This window comes from Chaetodon auriga, chromosome 17 (assembly GCF_051107435.1).
Source record: "Chaetodon auriga isolate fChaAug3 chromosome 17, fChaAug3.hap1, whole genome shotgun sequence".
Taxonomy (NCBI): domain Eukaryota; kingdom Metazoa; phylum Chordata; class Actinopteri; order Chaetodontiformes; family Chaetodontidae; genus Chaetodon; species Chaetodon auriga.
Window position 1 is genome coordinate 4898656 of NC_135090.1, and position 25198 is coordinate 4923853.

Here is a 25198-nt window from a genome sequence, read left to right on the forward strand (position 1 = left end):
TAGAAAGAGCGAAGACAAAAGGAGCTGCAGCTTATTGTATTTGTTCTAGATAGGCAGCACTGTAATCAGGTCAGTCATGTTATTTCGCTTTGTATACAAATAGCCGCGGATTGTTGCATCTGACCGGGATTACACCTCGTCTATCAGCAGAAGAGGTGTTGGTAATTTCATCTCAATCTGAACAAATAAAGGTGGGTCGCATTTTGGAATGAGGTTGAGAGATTGGTGTTGCACTGGACTGACATTCATTTTCAGAGGATTCAGATGGTGGGAAATGGAGGCCTATCATAGCTGGGAACTGTAATCCTGTTCATAAGAACACCTTCTTTGGCTTAGCTCAGCCAAAGATGTAATGTTTTCGGTTCAAGTAGCTTCATATTTATTAGTTTCATATCAATTTGCTTTGGAGTGTGCCTCAAAAACTTTTGCCAAGGAACCGGTTTTTGGTGCATATCCAGGAAGGAGTTCTTAACGTTGAAGGATGGGAATCTTTCATCATTTGTTTTGTTTTCTCTTTCACTGCACATCTAGAAAATCAGGCACACATAATCTGAGTGCAAATAACATGTTTCTTTAACCCTTTTTTTCTAGTTATACTATAACTATAGCAAACAACAGTGCAGCCCTGGCAGAGGTGTGATCTGTGCTTTTTTGTCAAATTTGAGAGAAGAAACAAACTGTTAAAGTGTCTGAATTTGGTAAAACAAGCTACTATTGGTATAATAGAAACACGTAGAAAGCAGAGATGTGTTCAGATGTTGTTTGAACATCTGAATATTGTGGGTCTGTGTAGAACTTGTATAATCGGATGTGTGTGCCATTATGAGCTAGCTGTTGACAGTGGCTCATTGAGATCGATGCGGCTCGCTCCCAAACAAACTCCAGCCTGGTTCATCATTTAGTGATAGCCAAGTCTGCAGAATGACCATGGCCCCACTGGCTGATTGTACTCCTCTGTGCTCTGCAGAGCTCTGTCCCTTTCTCAAATGAACTGGCAGTTCTTAATGAGCGAACTGGGAGCTCACAGGGAACAAACAAGATTGTGTAAAATGTATGAATTACCAGTGTAGTGCAAACCAAGTACAGCTGATTTTAAACATTGACTCTCATATCTAATGAGCACGTCAGCTACAGTGTGAAATACCTCTTACATTTCTTAAACTGTATCATTCAGCATGCAGCAATCTAAGGAGTTATTATTGCTTTGCTAAGGCAACACAATCTTTCATCTTAAAACAACACTTCAGTTCCATTAAAGTGGCTAAAATCAAGATAAACAAGGTCTGTTTACAGTTTGGATTGCTAATTTATCACAAAGAACTCTATCTTGGACTTTTTTTTATATTCATCTGAATAAACCACGTGAATTCAGACGATGTGGTGAGCTGTTACAGCCTGAGATCAGGTGCGTATTTGTATGTTTTATCCAGTTAGCGCGATACCAGTTGACATAGGTGCTTTGCAAATTTCTCTGTGGCTGTCCAGAGTGTGCCTAGATTTACACTCTGCTTAGCAGCGGCTTAGTTACTAATGGATTGATTTTCAATGCATTGGGGTCAAAGACGAGACGCCCTTTTTTTTGAGTACGGACACATAAAAGTACCCCGAGAAGGAGAGGATTACATTTTGGATACATCAGGTGAAAGTACATGGTCCACTTTGTAATGTCAGTAACTTTTGATGAAAAAAAATGAATCTGCATATGTGAAATAAGCTCATAAAGTCCATATTTGTCATTCAGTGTAATGGTACGAACTACAATTTCAATGAAACATGTTTAAATATTCATGTGAAAAAATAAATAAAGTTGTATTGTAACTACCCTGGCATAATTGTACAGGTGTTGGTCTTATCATATTAAAAGCACTTTGCAATACTCCTTCGTTTTGATATTGAAATCATTAGGGGACTTTTGTGCCCACTTCTAAGTTAATTACAGATCATTCAGTGTAATGAGATAAAGCTGGCCTTTTTTAACGACCAATCTAATATATAGTCAGCTGAACACCTGTTCCATCGTTAGAAGGACTCCTGAAGGCTTCGGAGGTGGTAGCAGAAGGTGAGTTTTCCTCTCTAAAATATGTGATATATTCATGTTTTTATGATGTGGTACCAATGGACACAAAATGAAATGTCATTCAGTGAAATGTCAAAAGTCACTTTTATAGTTGAAATTTAATTGAAACAAATGTATTGCAGTATGTGTTGGAAGTAATTGCACTGAACTGTGTAGATCATATGCACTTTTTAATGTAGGTGGCTATGTATTTGCCCATAAAAGATGTAAAATGTATAATAATGTCATTCAGTGCAAGGACAGTGTCATTCTGTGTAATCAGTGCTGTTATAGCTGTAAAACACCAACATCATTTCTGCAGACAAAGTGTTTGTTCCTGGCTTGTTAACTGTCCACACCTGGGCACAAGCTTATTATGGCCATCATTTCCATTACCGATGTTGATATTGTTTTTATGTATGATGTATGCTGTCATTATTGATGATATTATATATTTCTAATGACATTATTTATATATTTTTACAGATGCCTTCCAACAAAGCGGCAGTGGCAAAACACAGGCAAAGAATAAATGCAAACCCAATAGAACGGGAAAAACTACTTGCAAAAAGAAGAGAAAACTATAAGAAGAGAAAAATTGCAGCCTTGGGTGCAAATCCTGACCATCAACCAATCAAGTTTCTGTCAGAGCATGAAGTCATCAAGAAAAGACAACAGTGGCGGGAAAATCAAAGGAAGCACCGGGCAGCTAAACGTGCCAAAAAACTGGACTTCACACCAGACTCCCCTGACATTCCCGTTGAAGAGCTTTCCAGACCTCTTTCCCAGCCAGTGCAGCCAGTGCAACCTACCCAGTCACCTCCTTCGCTACAGCCAGTGCCGTCTATTCAACACTCCATTCCATCACCTAGGTCTTCTATTGCTGGCAAGCCATTGACTACCTCCACTCCAGAGGAAGATGGGGCAAAACAAAAACAAAGATTTGAACGGATGAAGAAAAAGAATGTGGCACTTAGAAGACAAGTGGCATTACTCAAGAAACAGCTTGCCCAACAAAAACACAGATATGAACAAATTAGGATGGTCCTCCACAGGGAGAGAAAGAAGGGGAAAACAGCAATGGAAAGGAAAAAAATGGTGTCACAAACACAAAAAAGGAGTGTTTCAAGGAGAAAGAGTGTGTTTGCTTTTCTTTCCCGTGATGAGAACAGCAGGCTTTTGCCTGGGAAGTAGGACACCATTACAAAGAACAAAATAAAAAGGCAGCGGCGTGTCCTTTCACACACCTTAAAGGATCTACACAGCTCCTTCAATGCAGAGGTGGCCAAGGAAAACACAATGTCCTATAGACAGTTCCTGCGTCTCCGGCCATTTCACATCACTGAGCCTCGAGCCACTGATCGCAACACATGCGCATGCATATATCATGAAAATGTAGGCCTCCTGGTGGAAAGACTGAAACAACGAGGGATACTACGAACATCTAGTGTATCTCACCTTATATCCACAATTGTTTGTGATCCACAAAACAAACAATGCATGTATCGTCTCTGCACAAAATGTAACAACAAGATAGCAGTTGAGGTGTGTGATGATACAGAGGAGATTGTGTGGGAGCAGTTTGTCAAGGAGAAGAAGACTCTAAAAAGTGGGAAAGAAGTCCCACATTACTTGAAAAAAAGAATGCCTGGAACAGTAAAAGACCTGGTCCAACTGTTCAACACCAAAATTGACTTATTGGCAAGACACCAGTTTAACTGGATCAGTCAGGCAGAGAAATGCAGGCAGCTAAAGGACAGCCTATCTGAAGAGGAGGTTGTCGTCCATATGGACTTCTCTGAAAACTATGGGTGCAAACTCAAAACTGAGATCCAGGCCATCGATTTTGGTGCAAATAGACAGCAGGCCACTATACACACATGTGTTGTTTATACAGCCAGTGGCTATCAGTCCTATGCCACCATTTCAGATTGTCTACGGCATGATGAAAAAGCAGTCTGGGCACATCTGAAACCTGTCTTGGATGACATCAGGACTAAGCATGCATCAATCACCACCCTTCATTGCATGAGTGATGGCCCAGTCACCCAGTACCGCAATAAAGGCAACTTTTATCTTCTAAGCAGTTTGCCATTTCTGAATGGATTCAGGAAGGTGACCTGGAACTTCTCAGAAGCCTGCCATGGAAAAGGTGCTCCGGATGGTGTTGGGGGTGCTGTGAAAAGGATGGCTGATGGCCATGTGAAGAAAGGAGGCGACATTCAAACACCCCAAGACCTCTTCACATTCCTTCAGACAACGCCATCCAATGTTCGGTTTTTCTGGGTGACTGAAGAGGATGTGACAAGGTATGATGAAGCAGTGCCTGACCATTTACCAATAGTGAAAGGCACCTTCAGATTACACCAAGTGGAAACGACAGGGGTAGGACAAATTATTCACAGGGAAATCTCTTGCTTTTGCCACAGGAACAATACCCAATGTGCATGCGAGGAGCCAACCCATGTTGACCTAAACCAACTTCCTCCCTTGGAAGAGAATTCTGAAAGAGAAGCTGCTTACAAGAAAACAGATGATATCGAGGACATAAGTGGCAAATTTGTCATTGTAATGTATGAAGACAAGCCCTTTATTGGGCAGGTGGTGCAGGTCGTAGGTCACGAGATGGAAGTCAGTTGCATGCATCAGTGTGCAACAGGAAAGAATGCTTTTGTGTGGCCAGAAAGAGCAGACAAAGTTTTTTATTTCAGATCAGATGTGAAGGCTGTTATATCTGAGCCAGAGCCCTTAACTATGAGGCAGTCCAAACTTGTCAAATCAGACTGGGACAAGTTTACAGCAGCAACACAGTGTGTGTAAGTAATGCTAAGCCATAAATTGTGGCATACCTATATCATTTGAAAATTCCATTATTGTGGAAGATTTAATTTGTATAAATGTAGACTTCAGATTGTTGTAGCCGCCGTCTACAATTTCAAGGTTTTTTTTCACATTTTTTTTACACTGTTATACCCTGCAGCATTTTTGTTAACTTACATGCTCTTAAAAATAATAAATACAATTTTCTTTTCAAAATTGGTCTCTGTCATGTATTTAGGAGAGTGCATATTGTGGTATACTAAGAGTAATAATAACATTGCTGTGATCTGTATCAATTTACATAGCTTCTGATAAAAACACGTCATTTGGTCATTTGGTGTAACCATTGTGGTCCATTGGTGTAATGCCCATATTGGCATAAAAAAATGAAGTACATGTCTCATAAGTATTGGTTTAGAATAATGCACACTTACACATACCAACACGTGAATTACAATGGATTTTGAATAGATTTTCCTTTCCATTTCCCAACTTTATGTGAGGAAGTGGGCTGAAGTGACTTGTTGGAAGATTAATGACTGTCTCATAATATGGAGACTTAGGACCTATCGCATCATTATACTTCTAATGATCACTCTACATATAGTACTTTAGTAAGTAGTTTGACTTATTTCATTTTTGTGATTGCATACATATTGTTTTGGAAAAAAAAGTTTTATTACACTGAATGACATTTTAAGGGCCACCCTTTAAAAAACAGAGTAAAAGCACATGTTGTACACAATTCACTTCTTAAAAAATATTAAAGTTAAGAACTAGACAGTCCAAGGTACCCAAAAAAGACAAATATTATAGTTGTGCACGAATTTTATTTTTTGGTGCACTGAAAACCTGGTTTCGTCTTTGACCCATTGTTTGAAGAACTATGCTGAAAAATTTGTGAAAAACTCTCACTTTTTCTCACAAGTGTCAGATTATTGCTGAATGCAAGATCAGTCATTATTGTTGATAATACTATTATGTGAAATGTTTGAATAATACATCTTTGGTCGAATGGGGGTGCTAAGATATGGTAACCACAGAAAACAGGAGGTTGAAATTCTGTTTTGAAGAGGAAATCTGAGGCGTAAGATACAGATACACACCATCCGTTCTGATTCTGATTGATCGTCTAAAAGTGTACTTTAAATTAAGATAGTGATAGAAATAGAAATCTTTTAAAATCTACCACTTTTGTGGCCTGCATTAGCGTTGTGATACATTTATGAGCAACAGACTAACTTTTTCAGGTGGTTGCACCAGCACATGATTTTGTCGCACCCTTTTGTTTTAGATGTACGCATACGCCACCTTTTTTTTTCATTTCTGAAAAATTATTAACAACACAGTAATTTTGCAATACACCACCATTTTCCGACAGTGTATGAGGTGTTCCCACAGCATGAGCCACACAATTTACTAGGTTAACTAATGGTCACATCTACAATCCTGCAGAGCCCTGAATGCAAAACATATTTGTCAGCCTGTTATTCAATATCAGCCTCATTTAGTCGTCTTTGTTTATTGTTGTTGTACATGTATATTGACATATTGCATTGTATTTGGGTTGTTGCAGACTTTATTCATTCTGAAATGTCAGTCTGAAGCTATTCTGGATCATTTAAATGCACACTAGTCAAGGTATTGCAACTTTATTGTGTAGAACCATATTAGGGTTTAGCTCCATAAAAAATGCAGAAAGGTACACACTTGCACTCATGTGAAAGTACTGAAATACCACTGTTAGATTTTGTTACCAAACCTGAAAATCTGGCTGCCAATTGACCTGCCATTCTTTAAATTGAACTCAGTACTGGCTAATGCTTAGGTCGTCATTGTGACCTTCATTCACAAAGACAACATTGAAGCAGTGACTTGAAACTTGACATAATGTATCTCATAGGTAAGAATATCTCCTCCTCAACCTTTGGATGTGCTGTAAAATAATGAGACTGTGACTGTGTGTGTGTGTCTGTCTGTGTGTGCAGTGTGTGTGTGTGTACTTGGTTTCCTCTGGGCTTCTACATTACATTGCGGGGACTGAGTCTACCGGCTCAGCTGCTCTAGTTTACTGGTACTTGTATGCTCACACATTAACTTACCTCCGTGTTTGCTTTGCTGCAAGCCTGCACCAGCTAGATGTTGCATTTCAGAGCTGGAGCTCGTTGGGGCCTGGTGCTCCAGGAGGATATTTGAGAACAGAATTGGGTAGCAGTGGTGCTGAACTTTATCTGGTGAATTATTTGTGAGTTCAAATGCGTATCAGCTTCTCTCTCTCTCTCTATGGGCAGTTTGGAAACAATGAATAATAGATGGATTAAGCCTTTTTTAAATGGTAAGAAAATAAACCCATGTTTTTTTGTGAATTAGTTCAGATTTAATAGTTTGTGTGTTAGAACCACAGATATCCAGAGAAAATAATGCAAACGGCAGTGATTGTGTGCAGCTTACAGTAACTGTAGTTCATCAGTTTTTCCTTTCACACTTGACCTGTTACCATTGACTGTACACATGGGTGTATTTTTTTGGAAATAGATACAAAATAAGCAATTTACAGGATCACCCTATTTATTGAACCAATGTCTGATTCCCACGTGAAACCAGTAAATGAAGCATTATTGCCTAGTAAGAGTTGAGATTGCTCTGTAGAGTAATCTTCTATCATGTCGGCTCTGTAACTCCACAGGAACATGCAGTATAAACTACCATTTTGTTATTGTAGCTCAATTGAGTACAGTTTGTGGAGTTAAGGCATTTTACAGATTGAACTTTATTTGAACAAAAATGTCCTTCAGTGAGCTGGTACAGTATTTAAAACATGCATGCTATATGTTTTAAATGTACAGTACAGGCATGTAGTCCTGCCTGCAGCTGTTGAGCATGTGCTCTGTGTTCATTATAGCCCAAGACTTGTCAAACCAGTTGGACTGAACCAAAGCTGATCAGGGAGAGGGTTGTCCACTGTTAGAAAGCTAAAACTAACTGATTTAAAAGTTCAAGGCAGAGTTGCTTCTTTAGTTGTCATGTGAGGTAACAAACTAACAACTTGGGATTTTAGTCACTGGGGATGACTGTCTCCTGACAAAAGGTTCTGCGCCACAATCCAAGAAAATGGCACCTGCTGAAACCGTATCTGCTAAAGTGAGCTTTCTCAGCAGGTTTTCAGGCTGAAGTTATGAAAAAAGTCCAGCACCATGAAGGAAATTGACATTGTGTCTGCCTGGTTTATGTACTCAGCTGTTTGTATATTTTACAGGAGTGCCATAGTCACTACTGCTAAGTAGTCCTGCTCCAAGTGGACAGCCAAACTGCACAGGAAAAGGTTTCTTGGGAAGAGTTCATCGATGATCACTGATCTTCAGTAGAAGTAAGTTGGTGGAACAAGACAACATTGTGTAGTTGAAAAAAGTAACTAATCTTGGCTTATTTTACTTTTCTTTCATTAGTAAACTATTCTCATAGAACCTGTGCTTTATCAAAAGCCCATAAGAGCTTGGCCTAGTCAATCTGATAAGAAAGTCAAATGCTTGTCTGCCAGGCTACACTCCAATGCTGTACTGTACACACTGTGCAGTCTGGTCACACACACACACACACATACACACTGAGTTTTACCTGTTTGTTGTCAGAAGAACTTTTGACATTTCAAAGTGCAGCCTGATACTGCTGTTTGTGCCCTCCCCTGTCAGCGTCATGATGTAGCTGCACCTTCTGATTTTGACCAATTAGGTGCAAGGCCAACATTTGAATAGTTAATGTGAAGCTCACTGGGAGAGACACCAGTACTATCTTTATGTTTGTCAGTGTCAGCTGCTTATCTGTGCTTGTCTTCCTGATCTTGACACTGATCATTCCCTCTGCCCAGTTGCTCATTCTAAAAACTATAGGACTTTCCAAATTGTGAATTTGTTACTAAATAGTGTTGGTGTTGTTGCCATCAGTCCCTTGAGAGTAATTGAATTTCTTCTCTGCTTTTCGTCATCATTTATTTCTCATTTAATAGCTCTGTCAAATGAAGAAATGTTAAATGACAGACATGAAATTTTGGAGAATACTGCTCTTTAGGGGGTTTCAACTCTGATCTGATCTGACAGGTCATTGATCAGCTGCTTCAGCTATGACCTACTGACCACTTTTGAACAATATCAGGACTATTACAGGACAATCCTGGCTGGATCTTTCTTAAAAATCAACATATTATTATCAGTTACAGATATGTTTCCATTAGGGCTGTTTTCATTACACCAGACATTGATTGTGACACACATCACAACAGCCAATCAGCATTGAAGGCTACTGTGCAACAGACTGGAACTGCTTTGATGAGTGATTGGGGCTGATGGATTAAGAAGCGCTTTTCTCCTTATGAAAGTAACAACAGCCATTTTCTGACCAGTGAGAATGGTTGGACAAGAGCATATCGACCAAACAACCAGACATGTATGTGGCACGTGCTGCGAAAAATCGATCTGTGCAAGACACAGAATGAAATGAATGAAATTACCACAGTAGCATCTGTGTGATATAGCTTTCAATGCATGTGTGGGACAGAGCTGCTTGTTTGTGTGTATGAATTGATGGCACATGTCTGGCTGCTTAGAGTCCATATATCCAACATATAAAAAAGACATAAAGAGATGATGTGAATGTTGGGGACAGCAATTTTTGAAACTGGTCCAGTATTGAGTGAGAGCACGAAACAGGCTGCAATGTAATGTTTGTGTGTTGTCAAAGTACGTCCACTAAAAGTGCTTCTTTCTGCCACTGACAGGCTCAGATTATTATCCCAAGTGCCTGACAGCATTACGAAAAGGACTTTACAGAGATGGACATATTTGTTAAGGAGTAAGATCCTTTTCAATTAACCAGAAACAGCTGCTGAATAGCTGTCAGCAAACCCACCAGATTCCATTTACAGAAACTGTAATTATACCATTGTAAAACCCACTTCATTCAACCACGACAGAAAGAAAATAAAACTTACCAAAACCTTCTTGGTTTGTTTTTCCACTCTTCCAGCAATCACCACCACCTCTGGTTTGGTTAAATAAACCCTTAATTCATCAAATTGGGAGAGGAGAGAGACAGGGCAGACATCAGAGAATCAACAGGAAACGGCATGTAGAGTCGAATATTTTCACGTTGGACTTCAACAGTTTTTCCCCATTAAGAAAAGCGGCAGTTACCTGATAACAGAAACCCTGCTCCCAGTCAGCATCACTGAAGTGACAGTTAGTTGTGATGTCATTTGTGAGGCTACAAGGGTCAGTGTTGTAGTGAGGAAAACAGCTAGTGGGTGTAACTCCAGTTCTTTGAGTGTGTGTGTAGCCCTCTACCTCAGTGTTATGGCAGCCACAGTAAAACACATTATTTTGAATGTGTTAGCTAAAATCATGGCAGTGACATTATTGCAAAATCCATGTCATAGGATGACGTCACACCTGTCATGGTGACAAAACTGGTATACCGTCCACCCCCACTATAACCCAAATGAGCCTGCAAGGAAGAAACATATGAAACACTGCCAAATGAAAATAAGAGTGACACGCCATTAACGAGGACCAGTGGCTTTTGTTCTGCTGGTGCAGGGTGGCTCCAGAAAAGATTCGTGGAGACAACTCCAATATAATGAGTACTTTAATTAAGCAATGTTTGTCTACAAGTTCTGGCCAGTGATTTGAATCTGTTGCGCTCTGTTAAAGAACAAAGAAATCTTTTGGATTCTAGTTTTTAGTTGTTATACAGCTTCCCATGTTTGTTTTTTTGTAAATCACTAACAAGAAAACAAAAACACTTTAGAGATTTATACTATATGATCAATATGAACTTAATATAAATGATATGGTGTGGTGATATACATTTACTGAGATATGTGCTGCTCATATGAAGCATACTATCTGAACTGAAGAGGGGGTTTTGTCCCTGCAATTTACAATTATGGGCAAATGTAGAAGATGTTTGCTTGAAGTGATTTCTTAAGGTTTGGATGGTGCCCTGTGTGCAACGTTGATGTCCTTTGCCAGTCACATGCCTGTTTTTAGAGATGGTAACAGATTTTTAATACAAGTGCGAGGTGTAGGTGACAGGAAATAGAATTTATATCAGGGTATTTATTTTGTTTTTTAACAGCAGTTAATAACAGTGATGCTTTATCACAGTAGTACAGAAATAAAAGGGAAGCTCTACTCAAATCATGATTCAACCTCTTTTTGGCTCTATCAGCAATGTAAGTGAACATATTTTAAGAAAGAAAAAAATGTATGAAAAAATCTAATGTGCTTATTGGCTCCAAATAGGAATGAAAATGAGGTATAGGCTAACATGTGTTCTGGGAGGAATAACCTGTCCTATAATATAGGATAGTAAATGTAATATCACTCATTCTCAGAATGAGACAAGGGGAAGGATTAGGCGTCTCAACAGCATTTATTTAACAGAAAACCCAAAGAATATTGTAGAAATACAACAGTCAGTGTACCATGTCTACATGTCTATCAAATATATTTACTTATGTCAGCAGCAGACACACACTGACGCGGCATGCAGCAGAGAGGGCTTTCCTGTAACAATAAAACCAGCTGAGCTTGTGTTACAGTATAAAATGTGGAGATAACTTTAGCTCTGACTTTGCGATACACAAAAAGCAACATGAAAAAAATAGTAAACCACATCTAAACTACTGCTCTGGTAGTTTAATTGGCTTCAAATGAGACTTAGCATTCAGTTTCTCGTGACTGGCACCAAAATTAAATATACCAGCATTGCTCCAGCGTGTGGGTCTACAATAGATCCTGCTAGCTGCATTAGTTGTGGAATGTGCTAACGTCAAATTCAACAGGCTGACCAGCAAAACAAACAGTAAAGCAACATAAAAATGGCAAAACTTACAGGTTCTAAGTTTGAAGTCAGCATCGAACTGAACCCTTGAGCTTCAGTTTTGAAGTGAATCCGGCTTTGGATCTGTCCCTCAAAGCAGTCTGAGTGAAACAATACACACATATAGAGTTTTCCTGTTGTTGTTGTTGTTGTTGTTGTTGTTGTTATGGGGATATTTCCATAAAGTTTACCCATTGGGTCTTCACTTCTTGAAATGGTGGGAGAGTTTTTTTTTGTTGGTTCTTGCAGCAAAAACATAGAAATAAGTGTGTTGCTCATAGTGTTACTGTCCACATCTTGTTACTGGAGTCAGCGTTATAGCGAGGAAAATAGTAGTTACTGGATGTAACTCCAGTTCTGTGAGTAAGAGTGTGGCCCTCTGTCTGAATATCATCACAACCACAGTAAAACTCGTTATTTTTAATTTGCTAAAAACATTTTTCACTGTAATGACATTATTGCAAAATCCATGTTATGGCGGAAGATGACAGTGATAAAACTGGTGTACCGTCCATCCCTAACTTGTCCTTTTTAATTTTGTCGCCTGTGCCACAAAACTTTTGACCACTGTAGCACCAGTGTTATGTGCAAACAAAGTTAACATACAGCCTTGACCTGTGTCTGCTTCAACCACACACACACACACACACACACACACACACACACACACACACACACACACACACACACACACACCACTGAGCGTGTTTTAGCATTCATTGGATCCTTGTGTTGAATCGATTTGCTGCAAGTTAACATAAAGCCTGTGCCATTTCTCAGGTCAGTACAAACAAATCTTTGTGTACAAATTGGGTTGAAAGTGGCTGCTGCATTCCTCTGTAGCTTCATTGCTGTATGCTGTTATTGTGTGGTATCTTGATCATTATTTACTTGGGGGTCTTGATTCAGTTTGCACACCTAACACCCCAATCATCCTGGTGTCTGGAATTCAATGAGAAAGGTCTTATTTTATACTTTAGAAGTTATTTATGTTTTTAAGTTTAGATGCCTTGCGCAGTAGATCACGGATGTAACCATATATAAAAAGTCATTCAGCATCAAGCCTCCAGATGCTTTAACATGGTCAATTACCTGTACAAAGACCACTTTATTGCTGTATAGCTGCTTGAGAGAGACAGGACAGCCTAAAGTCGTGCTACATCGGCATGAAGGTGTGTGAGTCAACTTCGAGCATTAACAGTTACAAATGAGATGTTTGGTAGCCGTTGAAATATTGAAATGTTTAAAAATGTTCATACTTTGGACTGTAGACTGCAAATTTTGAGTATGGTTCCAAAGCTTGATGAGGATGATGAGAATCAAAAAGCTTCAATGGTCGGAAATGCCAGAGGGCAGATGTGGTTTTGGTTATCTGCAGATTTTCAGTTTATTTATTTGTCTTCTTAGTCAGTCTCGTAAATTTTTCCAGCTTTGAAATTGTGTTTTTTTTTAATATGTAAAATAACAAGTTCCATGTAATTTAATTGTATTACAATACAATTGGAAAAGAAGACCCCTCAACTATAATTTGAAAGTCCCATGATATGCTCAGTCACTAGAAATAAATAGATGTGACAGCTAGGCTGTAGTATCTGATAATGACTGCAGCCTGAGAAAAATTACCCCATCAGTGAATGTCTCATTCCATCACACAGTAACAGTTATTACTTTCTGCATGTTTTCAAATTGTTATTTATCTCGTAGTTTGTATTTTTTATTGTGTAAAACCGAGTGTTTTGTGTTCACTTTCTCAGGTTTGTTTCAAGCACATTTAATCCTTTTGTATCATCTTTAAGTATTTTACACATCATTTAATAGAAGATGATTATAGAACACAGCTGCTCACAGCAGGCTGTGGTTGCTTTTCATTCTTTCATTTTGGTTCCTCAACTCGGGGGGTAGAATGTTTCTGCATTCTCTTCAAAACTGCAGCCTCTTTGATTCATGCTGAGAAGATGTGTATTTTTAAATGTGATTGACTGATCAATTGGTATCTTTAAAATTGGGACAGCATTTTCATGTCTCTTAAAGAAATTCTGAATTAGACCAATCGATTAGCAGGATTCAGAATAGATGTAGTGTGTGGGCCAATTAATTCACTATTTTTGTCTTTGCTAACTAATGAAGTGCCCTGAGAGCCATTCATTGATTTACTGAGCAATAACAATCTGGATAATTCAGTGATTGGAAAAAGTTTTGTAAATTCCTGTTAAACTTGCCATTGTTCCCCCAAACTCCCAAGTGACACTTATGTAATGAGGCACAACCATATTTTTGTAGTCAAGGGGTAATCTGATGTATTGTGTTATATTTTTCTTATACATTTCATAATGTTATGATTTGTTTCAGGAGCTGCTGACTGTTGAGCGTTGGACACTGTGATGGAAAATCCTGGTAAGAAAACCTCCCTTTTTAATTAATACTGCTATTTAAGATGTATGTATAGTTTTAATATTCTTAGTATGCTGTGCAGATTCTCTTCCATTGTGCTGGATAAGTATGTCAGCGAATGAAAAAAGATCCTAAACCCAAATTGTATATGTTGAGATTGAAAGGTTTTGTTTTAGTGTGTGTGCTGGCAGTAGTGAAACTGATGTTATCTCAACAATAGTATCATGATGACAGAAAGTGGTGAGTCAACAAACACAGTGTTAGGTTATGAAGCTGTCCATTAAGGGGTTGTCCCTGTGACGCATTGTGCTGTTGACACTGCAGCTATCTGATTGGCCCTCACCCAGAGGACACACCTGTAGGTTAGCTGAGCCGGTTTCCCTCACTGCCACTCATGGCCTTGTGTCTTTTTCACTACTGACCTCGATCATTGACGACCTCAGCATACCTCATAAACAGAGGATCTTTGTTCTGTAGTAGTGTGTTTGCAACATCTGTGGGAAAATACCTGGGATGGCTGTCCAGTCGGAATATATTTGTGAGTAAACCGCCTTTCTGTCCGTTGCTGGGATGACTGTTTAAGATTTACATTTCAGTTCCTTTAATCTTTTGTTCTTTTTGAAATAATAGTTACAGCTTGATGGAGACAATATTGAAATCAAATGACCTGTTATTGCTTCGGTCCATTGACTAAGTGGACTAATACAGGACATTGGAATGGCTCTCACTTTTTAATCAACTGGGCCATGACAGGAACAGATTAGGGAAGTCTGATCTACTCAGCCCTGCCTGGCCACGGGGCCAGGCAGTAAAAATAAACTGAACTTCCTTGTCTGTCTTATTCTATAAGTAATGTGTTTCTGACATGAAGGCATGGCTGTTGAGCAACTGGAGCCTTTTACATGTCCTTGTATTTTGATCCAGTAGGGCAAAGTCATTCAGCACATGGTGTCATGTTACATTATATTAATATTTGGATGTTTTGGATTCGTCATGATGACACAGTCTGATAGAATTTTTGCGAGTCATCAAGTTGATGTTTTTGTTCAGCTGGGTTTCATGTTCTCTCTGTAGCCTGTAAAAATGTGTTTGTCTCCATCTGCTGCTGCTCTTTGGAAAGACTAAAAAAGATTTCAGTGCCATGATGAGTCATAAGTTAGAAGATGTCTGTTTACCAATGACTTCCCAGGATTGTGGTCCTTAATTACTGTCTTTGTACCTAAAGACTGACTAGTAGTCTTACATTCCAGACATTCCTGGTTCAAAGTTGTGCTCCTGTGTTGTAGCTTTAATTGGACTGCAGAGGGAGCAACAGTTATGTTGTTTAGTATGAAGTCAGCTTCCCACAGTTAGCTCTCTCACTGCTCACCAAACCTCGTCTTATTTTGACCTTTTTAAAAACTAAAGTGTCAATCAATTGCATTCGAATGCAGTAGCAGAAGTTGTATAGTTTGTAGTAGTTAATTGAGTGTTGTGCTGTAATTTATGGAAAGCTGTTAATGTTGCCTCCCTATCCCCCCATCTGTAGAGAAAAAAACGTTATGAACAGGTCTTATCCTTTGAGTAGACCTCGATCATGTTCTTTAAACCAAATTCTCTCTGATGAGCAGTAGAAAAGATAGTTCACATAATTTGTCCTACATTCCACTTTCATCTCTTACATACATTGAAGAGCTCAGCTAACTCCCATACTGATTACATGTAACCAATCTCACAGTGGGTCTGATGGCAATGTTCAGACAGAGACTGCCCGGCTGCCCTGTTTCTGTCCTGTATGGGATGTATGTGAGATTAAGGCCTCTGGAGAAGTTTTGGCCTGTCTGCCCAGGTGCTGTGTTTAGAGATATTGTCTTGGCTTTTCACTGTTGCAAAATGATTGAGAAATATATAGCATGTAAAAGTAAAGAACAGGTGTCTCCAGTAAAGAGTTAATGAATTTATTTTAAAGAGACAATTCCAGATTTTTATTTCTAAAACCAATGCCAATGAAGTTCCAATAAAAATATTTGTAACCTGAGGTAGATATACTGTAGTCAAGGAATTGTTGCACATGCATTTCATAGTTTAAAAGGACAATCCCTGGAGAGTCATTGGACACCTCCTATGTGTCACTTCCTCTTCTCTGGCTCTGAGCTCCACCTTAGCTTGGCTCACCTTCCACTACTCGAGTTACTTCACCCCGCAGAGCCCGCCCCTCGCCCTTCAGGGAGTAATGTTTTGTCAGTCTGTAAAATGGTGCTTGTGGGGGGCCCACCGCATTGCAAATCCCTCAAGGCTTGATGGCCGGACAGTCCAAACCTCAAAGCTCGCCTGCTGTGAACTTTGACCCTGAAAAATCTGCTCTCGGGAATGAAAGGCATGTAAGACTGCTGGATTACCTTATTGGTGTACCTTATTTATGAAGTCAGAGCTCCAAGAAGGGAGGGACCTAAGACCTTAGCGAATGAGTGTGTTTGTGTTTTAAAGCAAAAGAAGGGAGGGAGGAAGGGAGGGAGAGACCAAATCACACAGGCTGAAGGGAGGGGGAGGGCTAGCGTACAGAGACGAGAGACTAAACGACACAAGTGAGCAGTCAAGACAGTCTTGAGTTACAGGAGCTCCATGTCTGGTTGCAGACGAGTGAGGCGGCTTTAGGTTTTGCTCTCCTGCCGGAGGCCTTGGGAGAGGCAGGGCCCAGCAGGCCAACGGGGACAGGTGCCGTAGCATGGGACACAGTGCTAGCAGTGAGACAGTGGCCCAGCAACCAGCCCAACACAACAAGGGTGAGTCAGAGACCAGAGGCTCAGCACTAACAGAACATTTTGGCTCATTCAAGGTGGGGGGACGACCTGGCCACCAGGTTTGCGTTTGTGTAGAAAGCCAACAAGAGAATAAAGTCCATATGAGCAGGTGTTTTGAAACCAGAGAAAAACTGGAAGGTGGCAGGCACAGACAGGTGAAGAAGAATGCATGCAGATGGAATGTGGTGATTGTGAAATGTACAACCCACACAAACTTCTCTCTGTCTGCACCCAGCGCTCCATGTCCCCCTCTGGAAGCTTTCCTGAACAACAAGCTTTGGGAGTACAAGGCACCAGCTGACCCCAGCTCTCCCCATGTGGATCTGTTTTTCTTTTTAACTTAAACAACTTGGCGTCTCAAGTCATATCCAGTGAGGCTAATGACAGTTCAAACTTTCCGAACCTGTTTTTGCTGTCAAAAGGAGGTCCGCTCTCAGGTTCGATTCTCACACCTTCGATTTCTCTTAATAATACAACTCGCAGCTGTTGGAATCCAGCATCTGTATATCACAGTGGCTGTCACCTCTTCTCTGCATAATATCACAACGCTGAGGTGTAGATCGTGGCCAGCTGTTGGATGGAAAGAAACAGTGGCCTTTTGCATGTGCTTTATATTTTAGTGTTGGTTTCTGTTCTAACACTTTTCAGCACCCTTGCCTAAATAAAACAAGTAACCTGAGAATATCTTCATCGTTACATATTTGCTCTCCGTGTGAAATGTATTTTTGTCTCTGCCGTGCTATTCTGTGTAGTTGGTGTCAACATTTCATGTGATTGGCATGAGTCACATGGACAGCTGGACCAGAGGACTTCAGGGTATTGGCATTAATGCAGGTTGGTTAGTGCAGGTTATTAGTCCTTTGAGTTTGAACGACTGAACATTTACAGAAGCCTGTGTTGTTACGTTCTGCTATCATAGTTTGTGTTGAAATAAGCTCTCCTGTTTAGTCAGTTAAGAAGTGTGTACCTGAGGCCTGGGTGTTTTCTCGTAGCACTATACTTTTTTTTTTTTTTGCTTTTAACTGTCTAATGTCATCACTTAGGGGTCTTCAGTGTCTTTAATTTTCTGGTTGTTCTGTGAAAAGCAGCCATCTCAGATTGACATGCTCTATTGTAACACAAAGCCAAAACATCCCGCTTTGCTTCTGTTGTAGCTGTGCCACATCAGTGGTCTCCCAGCTCCATGCCACCCCACCCTTCCAAGTTTAACAGCCGCTGGTGTTTGTGTTACGTGTCAGGAATAGCTGTGAGGGCCAGTGCACCGCACAGAGTTCCTGACCTCTGTATGCCTGCATTTCGGCACGGGATTTCACACATACATGCAACAGCCTGTATGATACAGTAGGCAGATGAAATATTTTTCTGTTTGGCAATGGTCGGCCATTTATGTTTGAATGCCAGTTAACCAGCACTTACACGTGTCTTTTGGCAAGTTATCTGTGACCAAACTGTAGGTATATCAGTCAGTAAAAATGCAAAATAATGAAATATATCTTGCTTGACAGTCTCAACTCATTCATGGACATGCATGCAAACAGGAAACTGGCATGGACACAGAAAAAGAGATAACGCATCAGTTTTTTTTTGTTGTTTTTTTTATCAGCTCCCAGTAGACATAAGTGAAACCAAAAATGAAGATGAGGGCCAAAAGAAAGCAGGTCAGGGCTGAAGACTGCACATCTTTTTGTCCCGCTAATTTTTTACATCCCATGTTCCATATTATTAATATACGTATGTTTGATTTTTTTTTTTTTTTAGCACATTTGAGCCCTTTTGCGGCCCATCCTCACCTTCTCCCCCAGTCTTTTTTTTCTTCCCTATAGTCTGTTGTTACACGAGTGGCATAGCCCCTTTAAGGAATAGGGAAGTGTGTATGTGTGTATGTGTATGTGTATGTGTATGTGTGTATGTGTATGTGTATGTGTGTGTATGTGTGTGTGTGTGTGTGTGTGTGTGTGTGTGTGTGTGTGTGTGTGGGTGAGCGAATGAGTGAGAGTGCCAGTGGCTGCACTCAGAGTCAACAGGTGTTGGTGATGGGAGCGGAGGGAAAAGTTAGCAGTGAAGTTGTCTCGTGGCAGTAAAATGTACAGTATAGGTTACAGCTTGTCCATGAATAAATGCTGCAGCTCGTCTGTACTCAAGAGGTTACCAATCTGACTTTCCAGCTGCTGAGTAAAAGCAAAGGGAGTTATCAACGAAGTCAGCATACACTTCGGCCTTTGAGGAAAACAAAGTCTCCCTTGTCTGAGAGCTGCAGAAGGAACAGTTAACCCAGTGCATCATCATATTATCATGTATGTGCACTCTAGTGATGAAACCATTGCTCTGGTGGCAAAGTCGAACTGACCACATTAAGACAGTGAAACTGCAAATGTTTGGATAATCCCGGCCAGCAGGTGCTCCCTCCGACAGATGAATGTATGCAGTGTGAATGCTGACTTAAGTTAGACCCGGAATGTTATTTTGAACTTGGTTGTGTCAAATAGAGGTAGACAGATAAACCTGTCATGTCGATATACTGTATCAGCTCATTGGTGTCAGTGTTTACGTCGGGCGATGAATAACAAGAAACTGCAGTAAGACCTGGGTCGGGGTGGGCAATATGACCTTTTTGCAGTGACAGTATTATATCACTGTGTTACAAAAATAAAAGGGATACTCCACTGCTATTGTAGATTAGAAATCAATAAACTTGCTTTGTAATTGGATGACATTTATCACATCATAAAAATCTGACATATGAGAAATTGCAAATGGGAAATTTCTGCCAGGAAAGATACAGACTACCCTGCCTTGCTAGCAAGAGATCAGCAGCAACACTGGTCTTCAACCACGGATATGGTAAATTGGATAGAACTAAACATGAAGGGCACTTATAAATCAAGTTATGAAGTTGAAAACTAAAATGGACTGCCCACCTTGACAATTGAGTTATGTAAGCCGTATTAATTGTAAGGTGCTGGTATGGTGTGGTTACCCATCCACTTGGTGTACAGCACATGTGTCCAAACTCTAACTCTAATAGATTATTCATAGTTTGTGCATACATCCAATCAGTAACACTTCCATTCATTTTACAAATGACTCTGATGCCCTGAGCTTTCCTTTCTGATACTGGACACATTTATCTGACCTTGAAAAACAAATTCCTCAGTGTAATGTGTGATATTGTTCTGTTGAAATCAGTCAGTTTTGGCGTTGCTGGAAGGAAACTCTGTTGTCGCTTAGGCCTTTCCTCTCCCAGCTTGCCTTTATTGTTTATGATGGTTGCCCCCAATCTTTTTTTTTCTGAACATCCTATAAACTACGACCTAAACTTTTATCTGAGAAGATAAGAATAGAAGATGAGAATAATACTAAGAATAATTTTAATTATATTGTTCGTATTTTAAAAGAAATCTATTTGTGCCTTACAGCCCACCATTACAACAGCAGCAATCGATGACATTTGTACATTTTCTTTCTTTCTTTTTTCTTTCTTTCTTTCTTTCTTCATCCAGTTTAGCATGTTTGGAGCTGTAACAGGCTCGAGCATTTTTCATCACTGCAAGCACATCCAAACTAGGCACACCGGCTTACTGTTCTACTATTTTATGTTCTTTTCTTTTGTTGTAGAAAAAAATGTCGTCTAGAGATTTTTTTGTATTTCTGAATAGCTTTTGTTTGTATTTATGACTCGACACGCAGATTCAGATTGATTTAATTCCCAGTCATGCCACCTCTATTGCACGCATTCCTTTTTCATCATACCGGGTTGGAAGCATCCCAGTCATGCGTGCCACCTTCACACTGTCATGTAATGCTCAGTGTAACTGCTCCGATGAGAAAATGCTCACCTACCATCCTGTACATTAACTTGCGCAAAATTGTTTAAGCTCTCCCTCCTGCATGTGCTTCAACCACAGGCCTTCTGAACGGCTCATATGCTTTCCATTGTGTAACTGCTGCCGTGCGACTCATCACCTAAGAATTATAATAGTGGCTTCACACCCAGTTATTGCTGTCTTGGGTTTTTCAATAGCATAGCACGAGAATTTGAGTCATGGCTTCTGTCACAGTTGTTCCCTTATTTGTTTAGTTTTTTCCCACTTGAATTTTTTTCTGACTCCTTGTTAGTTTCGTCACATAACTCGGGTTTAAAATCTTACCTTTTGCAGTTGATGATGAACCTGACAAATGCAGAGGATGTTGCATGACCCTATACCACCGCTGTTATGGCAAAAGATCTCATGAATTCGCACCAACCTGTAAATAATTCCAGAAGAAGCTGTGCCCATATTTCACTGTCTGGCTCTAATGTGACGGCTAAGGCTGCTAAGCAGTAGGCAATAAGAGTGGAATTTGGACCAGCTTTGTTTTGAGGTTTGCTCCTTTATTATGACAGATAATTGAAGCAGGAGCTTAGAGCTGGAGCCCTGCCCTATGATTGGACATGCACACCTGATCAGCAGTCTAACCTGCTGCAACCAGAAATGAGGGACAATATTTGGTTTTATCTTAAATTATTACAGGTTGATTTTTGTCCTGCATATCTGCTAGTCATGATGACATTATATCCAACTGATGTGTTGGATATAACACTGTTGATATCCTGTAATTCATACATGCTCAGTTGGTAGTCTATAGAAAGCCATTAAAAGAAGATATTTGTATTTTTTTGCTGTCATGACAGTCTGTGTTCCAGACAGATGATTGCTGAACTGTGATGTTTGCTGTAGTCACAGGCCACGAGCAGTTGTCATCTTGATATTTGGCATTTACTCTTAGACTGAAGATTAAATTCCATTGTGTCCGTTTGGTAATAGAGGCTCACCAGGATCTCTGCGATAAGCCTAAATAATATGTGGGTTTGTCAGTACAACATGACAGGTACCAATCAGTTCTGTTCACATGAACACAATGAACTGTTCTGTTCTGGAAAAAAAAAAAGATGTGTGTATCATGATGTATGTGCTTTGCACTGGTAATAAACTATTGTTCAACCAAAGCTTTTTAAACATGCAAGAGGTGTGACTTCTCAATTTGATTAGTTGTCAGCTATTAAATTAATTGATTAATCGGTTTGACTAATTAAAAAAAAGGTCAAAGTTCTCTGATTCCAGCTTCTTAAGTGTGGATATTTTCTAATTTCCACGAGAGTAAAGTGAATATCTTTGGGTTGTAGATAGAGCGAGACATATGGGGATGCCATCTAGGGCTTTTGGAAACACTGTCTGACATTTTATAGACCAAATGACAATTCAATTAAGTCGATTTCATCAATAAAACTCTATATATTTGTTTCAGTTGAAAAATTTGATTCCACGAGTCAAACTTTGAGTCACTTGTAGTTGTTTGCCAACGTTTCATGTTCATTGCAGACGATGAGGTCGACCTGCAACACAGCACAACACGTAGTGAAGAAGGAAGCTCTGATGGAGGAACACCTCCAACAAAACGCAAAGGAAAGTTCTCCAAAATGGGAAAGATCTTCAAGCCCTGGAAATGGAGAAAGAAGAAGCCGAGTGAAAAGTTCGCTGAAACATCAATAGGTATGCTGGATACAGGAGCTTATTATTTTCACCTGTTGTGTGCGTTATATTGTGCTTGATTTATTGATACATTTTTCATTTTTTCAGCCTTGGAAAGAAAAATTTCTGTGAGAAAAAGTCGTCAAGAGCTGATTGCAAGAGGGGTTCTAAAGGATATCCAGGAGAATGGTGAGTCGAGCTTGTTGTTACACTCTGGATGAATTTGCTCCATCTTTGACGAAACTCACTCTCTTTCATTACTTGTGTCTTCATGCGACAGAGAGCAATGACGTGAAGTCCTCCAAAGGTCCACCAGTGAAAAATGGACACCCTGTGCCAATGGATATGGACAGGGTGTCTGAAGCTGGGGTACGAGTGTCGAGAGGGGAATCTGACATCAAGGCGAATCCCCTCAGGCTACCCCAAGCAGATGAACGTCGCAGCAGAGCTCCATCCGATGCCTCCCGAAGTAGCCGGGCACCTCTTGATGTGGACTCTCACACACGGCTTTCTCTGGACGTAGACCGACGAAGCCGTCTACCATCAGATGTTGACAAGAGAAGCGGATCTTTACCCCGAGGACCTCCACAAGATGATAGATACCGCAGAGAAGAGAGGAGAGATGGCAAAGATGACAGGGAGGACAGAGGAAGGAAAAACAGGGAAGACATGGACAGAAGGGACTGGCGAGAGGAAAGGGAAAGGGATGGAGGAGTTGACCGGAAGGAAGAAAGAGACTTCAGGGATAGACGAGACTGGAGAGATGACAGAGACAGGAGAGATGAAAGAACAGAGAGAGACAACAGGGAAAGAACAGAGAGAGACAACTGGGAAAGAAGAGATCGCGACGAGAGGGAGCGAAGAGATCGTGATGAGAGGGAGCGAAGAGATCGCGATGAGAGGGAGCGCAGAGATCGTGATGAGAGGGAACGAAGAGATCGTGACGAGAGGGAGCGCAGAGATCGCAACGATAGAGAACGAAGAGATCGCGACGAGAGGGAGCGCAGAGATCGTGACGAGAGGGAGCGCAGAGATTACGACGAGAGGGAAAGGAAAGATCGGGATGAGAGGGAGTGCAGAGATTACGACGAGAAGGAAAGGAAAGATCGGGATGAGAGGGAGCGCAGAGAGCATGAGGAGAGGGAAGGGAGAGATAGGGAGGAGAGGGAAAGGAGGGACAGGGACGAGAGGGAAAGGAGGGACAGGGAGGAGAGGGAAAGGAGGGACAGGGAGGAGAGGGAAAGGAGGGACAGGGACGAGAGGGAAAGGAGGGACAGGGATGAGAGGGAAAGGAGGGACAGGGGAGAAGATAGGGATCGACGTTTTGAGAGAGAAAGGAGAGACAACAGAGATGACAGAAAAGATGACAGAGAAAGAGAAGACAGGGAGAGGAAAGACGTGCGTGGAGAAAGAGATGATGGGGATAGGAGAGATGACCGAGACAGGAGAGAGGAGAGGGACAGATGGGATGACTGGGCCAAGAGGAACGAAAGAGAGCGAAGAGATGAAAAGAAGGAGGAGAAGGAGAGGAGAGAAAAGCCGGAGCCTCAGCGCTCTGTGGATGACTCGCGGCCTATAGTCAGACCTGTCTCTGAGATAGACTTGCGGCCTCCTCTACAGAAGAGCTCCTCAGAGGAAAACAAGAGGGCTCGCCCAGCCTCAGAGGCTGACAAGAGGAGTACCCTGCCCAGATACATGCCAGTTACAGAGTTCAGAGAGCGGTCAGGTAAGGTCTCGCTCTTGTGTTGAATTATACTAGCTGACATGGCTTGTGTTTTTCTGCTTTTACTCACAACTCCAAACAGTACAAAGACAACATATTATTATTATTATGTTTGACCTCATCAGTTTCACTGATTTTTGTAAATATCTGCTTATTCTGAATTTGAAGTTGGGACAGGAGCAACTGGTTCAAGCTAACATGAGACCTTGCAAGGAAGCAACTGTAGAAACACACAGAGCATTTTGCACTAAAAAGACAGTAACATTGGAAGATGCTGACTTGATTTTCAGATAAACTGGAATATATTTTTGCACAAAAGAAGGACTGTGCATTTTGCCACCCATCACTTCTTTTGGAAGCATTGGAGGCATGTTTAAATGGCCAATATAAACAGGATGAATGATCACGCTGAGCAAAAGCTGTTTCAACATCCATATATGCCTATGGGTATTGTTTTAAGGCAAAATGTGAGCCTACCTTACTATAGTTATACAATAAATACATTCATGGTCAATTAAACATTTCTTGTCCTAATGTTAAGACACTTTACAATCTCAAAGTAAATCTGATCTGCATTCCTAACAGGGAAACAGAACTGAGCTACAAGCTAAACCTGTCTCACTATGGCAGTGACTATGATGTTTCAAGTGATATGTAGGTGCCACATCAAGATGAAAAGCAGCGATTCAACCAACAGTGTCATCTTTTGCGGCGAGCCGTCCTCAGACATGGCAGCCGGCTGCTTTTTCTTAATGTGGTACAGCACAGTGCTAGTAAACAGTCAGTAGGGAATGTTTTACTATGATGACAAGCCAACATGCGTGCAAACCAAAGTCTCGTGGTGGAGCTGCAAAGGCATTTTGGGTAAATGATTGAACTGTAAGTCTGAGAGGGGTTACAAAGCTAATACGCTCAATCTGAAAGCCTCAACCAACTGCAACAGTAAATATCAAGCTTTGATGCATGGATTAAGGGGAACAAGAAGAGAGGGAAGAACAAATCACTGGGAGCCCTCAGTGCTTCTTTGATCTCTCTCCTTGTC

At 40.6% G+C, this 25198-nt stretch overlaps 1 protein-coding gene across 5 annotated transcripts in view; it reads left to right on the forward strand.

Annotated features, from left to right (window-relative positions):
* Positions 1–25198, forward strand: part of phactr4a (phosphatase and actin regulator 4a) — a 36559-nt gene that overhangs the window by 1116 nt on the left and 10245 nt on the right. For 3 of the 5 annotated variants that reach the window (XM_076755072.1, XM_076755076.1, XM_076755075.1), the window contains exons 1-4: positions 16715–16905; positions 22284–22454; positions 22542–22622; positions 22714–24159. In XM_076755072.1, coding sequence (XP_076611187.1) covers positions 16848–16905; positions 22284–22454; positions 22542–22622; positions 22714–24159 — 1756 coding nt within the window. In that variant the 5' untranslated portion in view covers positions 16715–16847. Of the gene's footprint in view, positions 1–8132; positions 8244–14101; positions 14147–16714; positions 16906–22283; positions 22455–22541; positions 22623–22713; positions 24160–25198 lie in introns of those variants that run through there. The other 2 variants (XM_076755073.1, XM_076755074.1) reach the window with 2 other exon arrangements.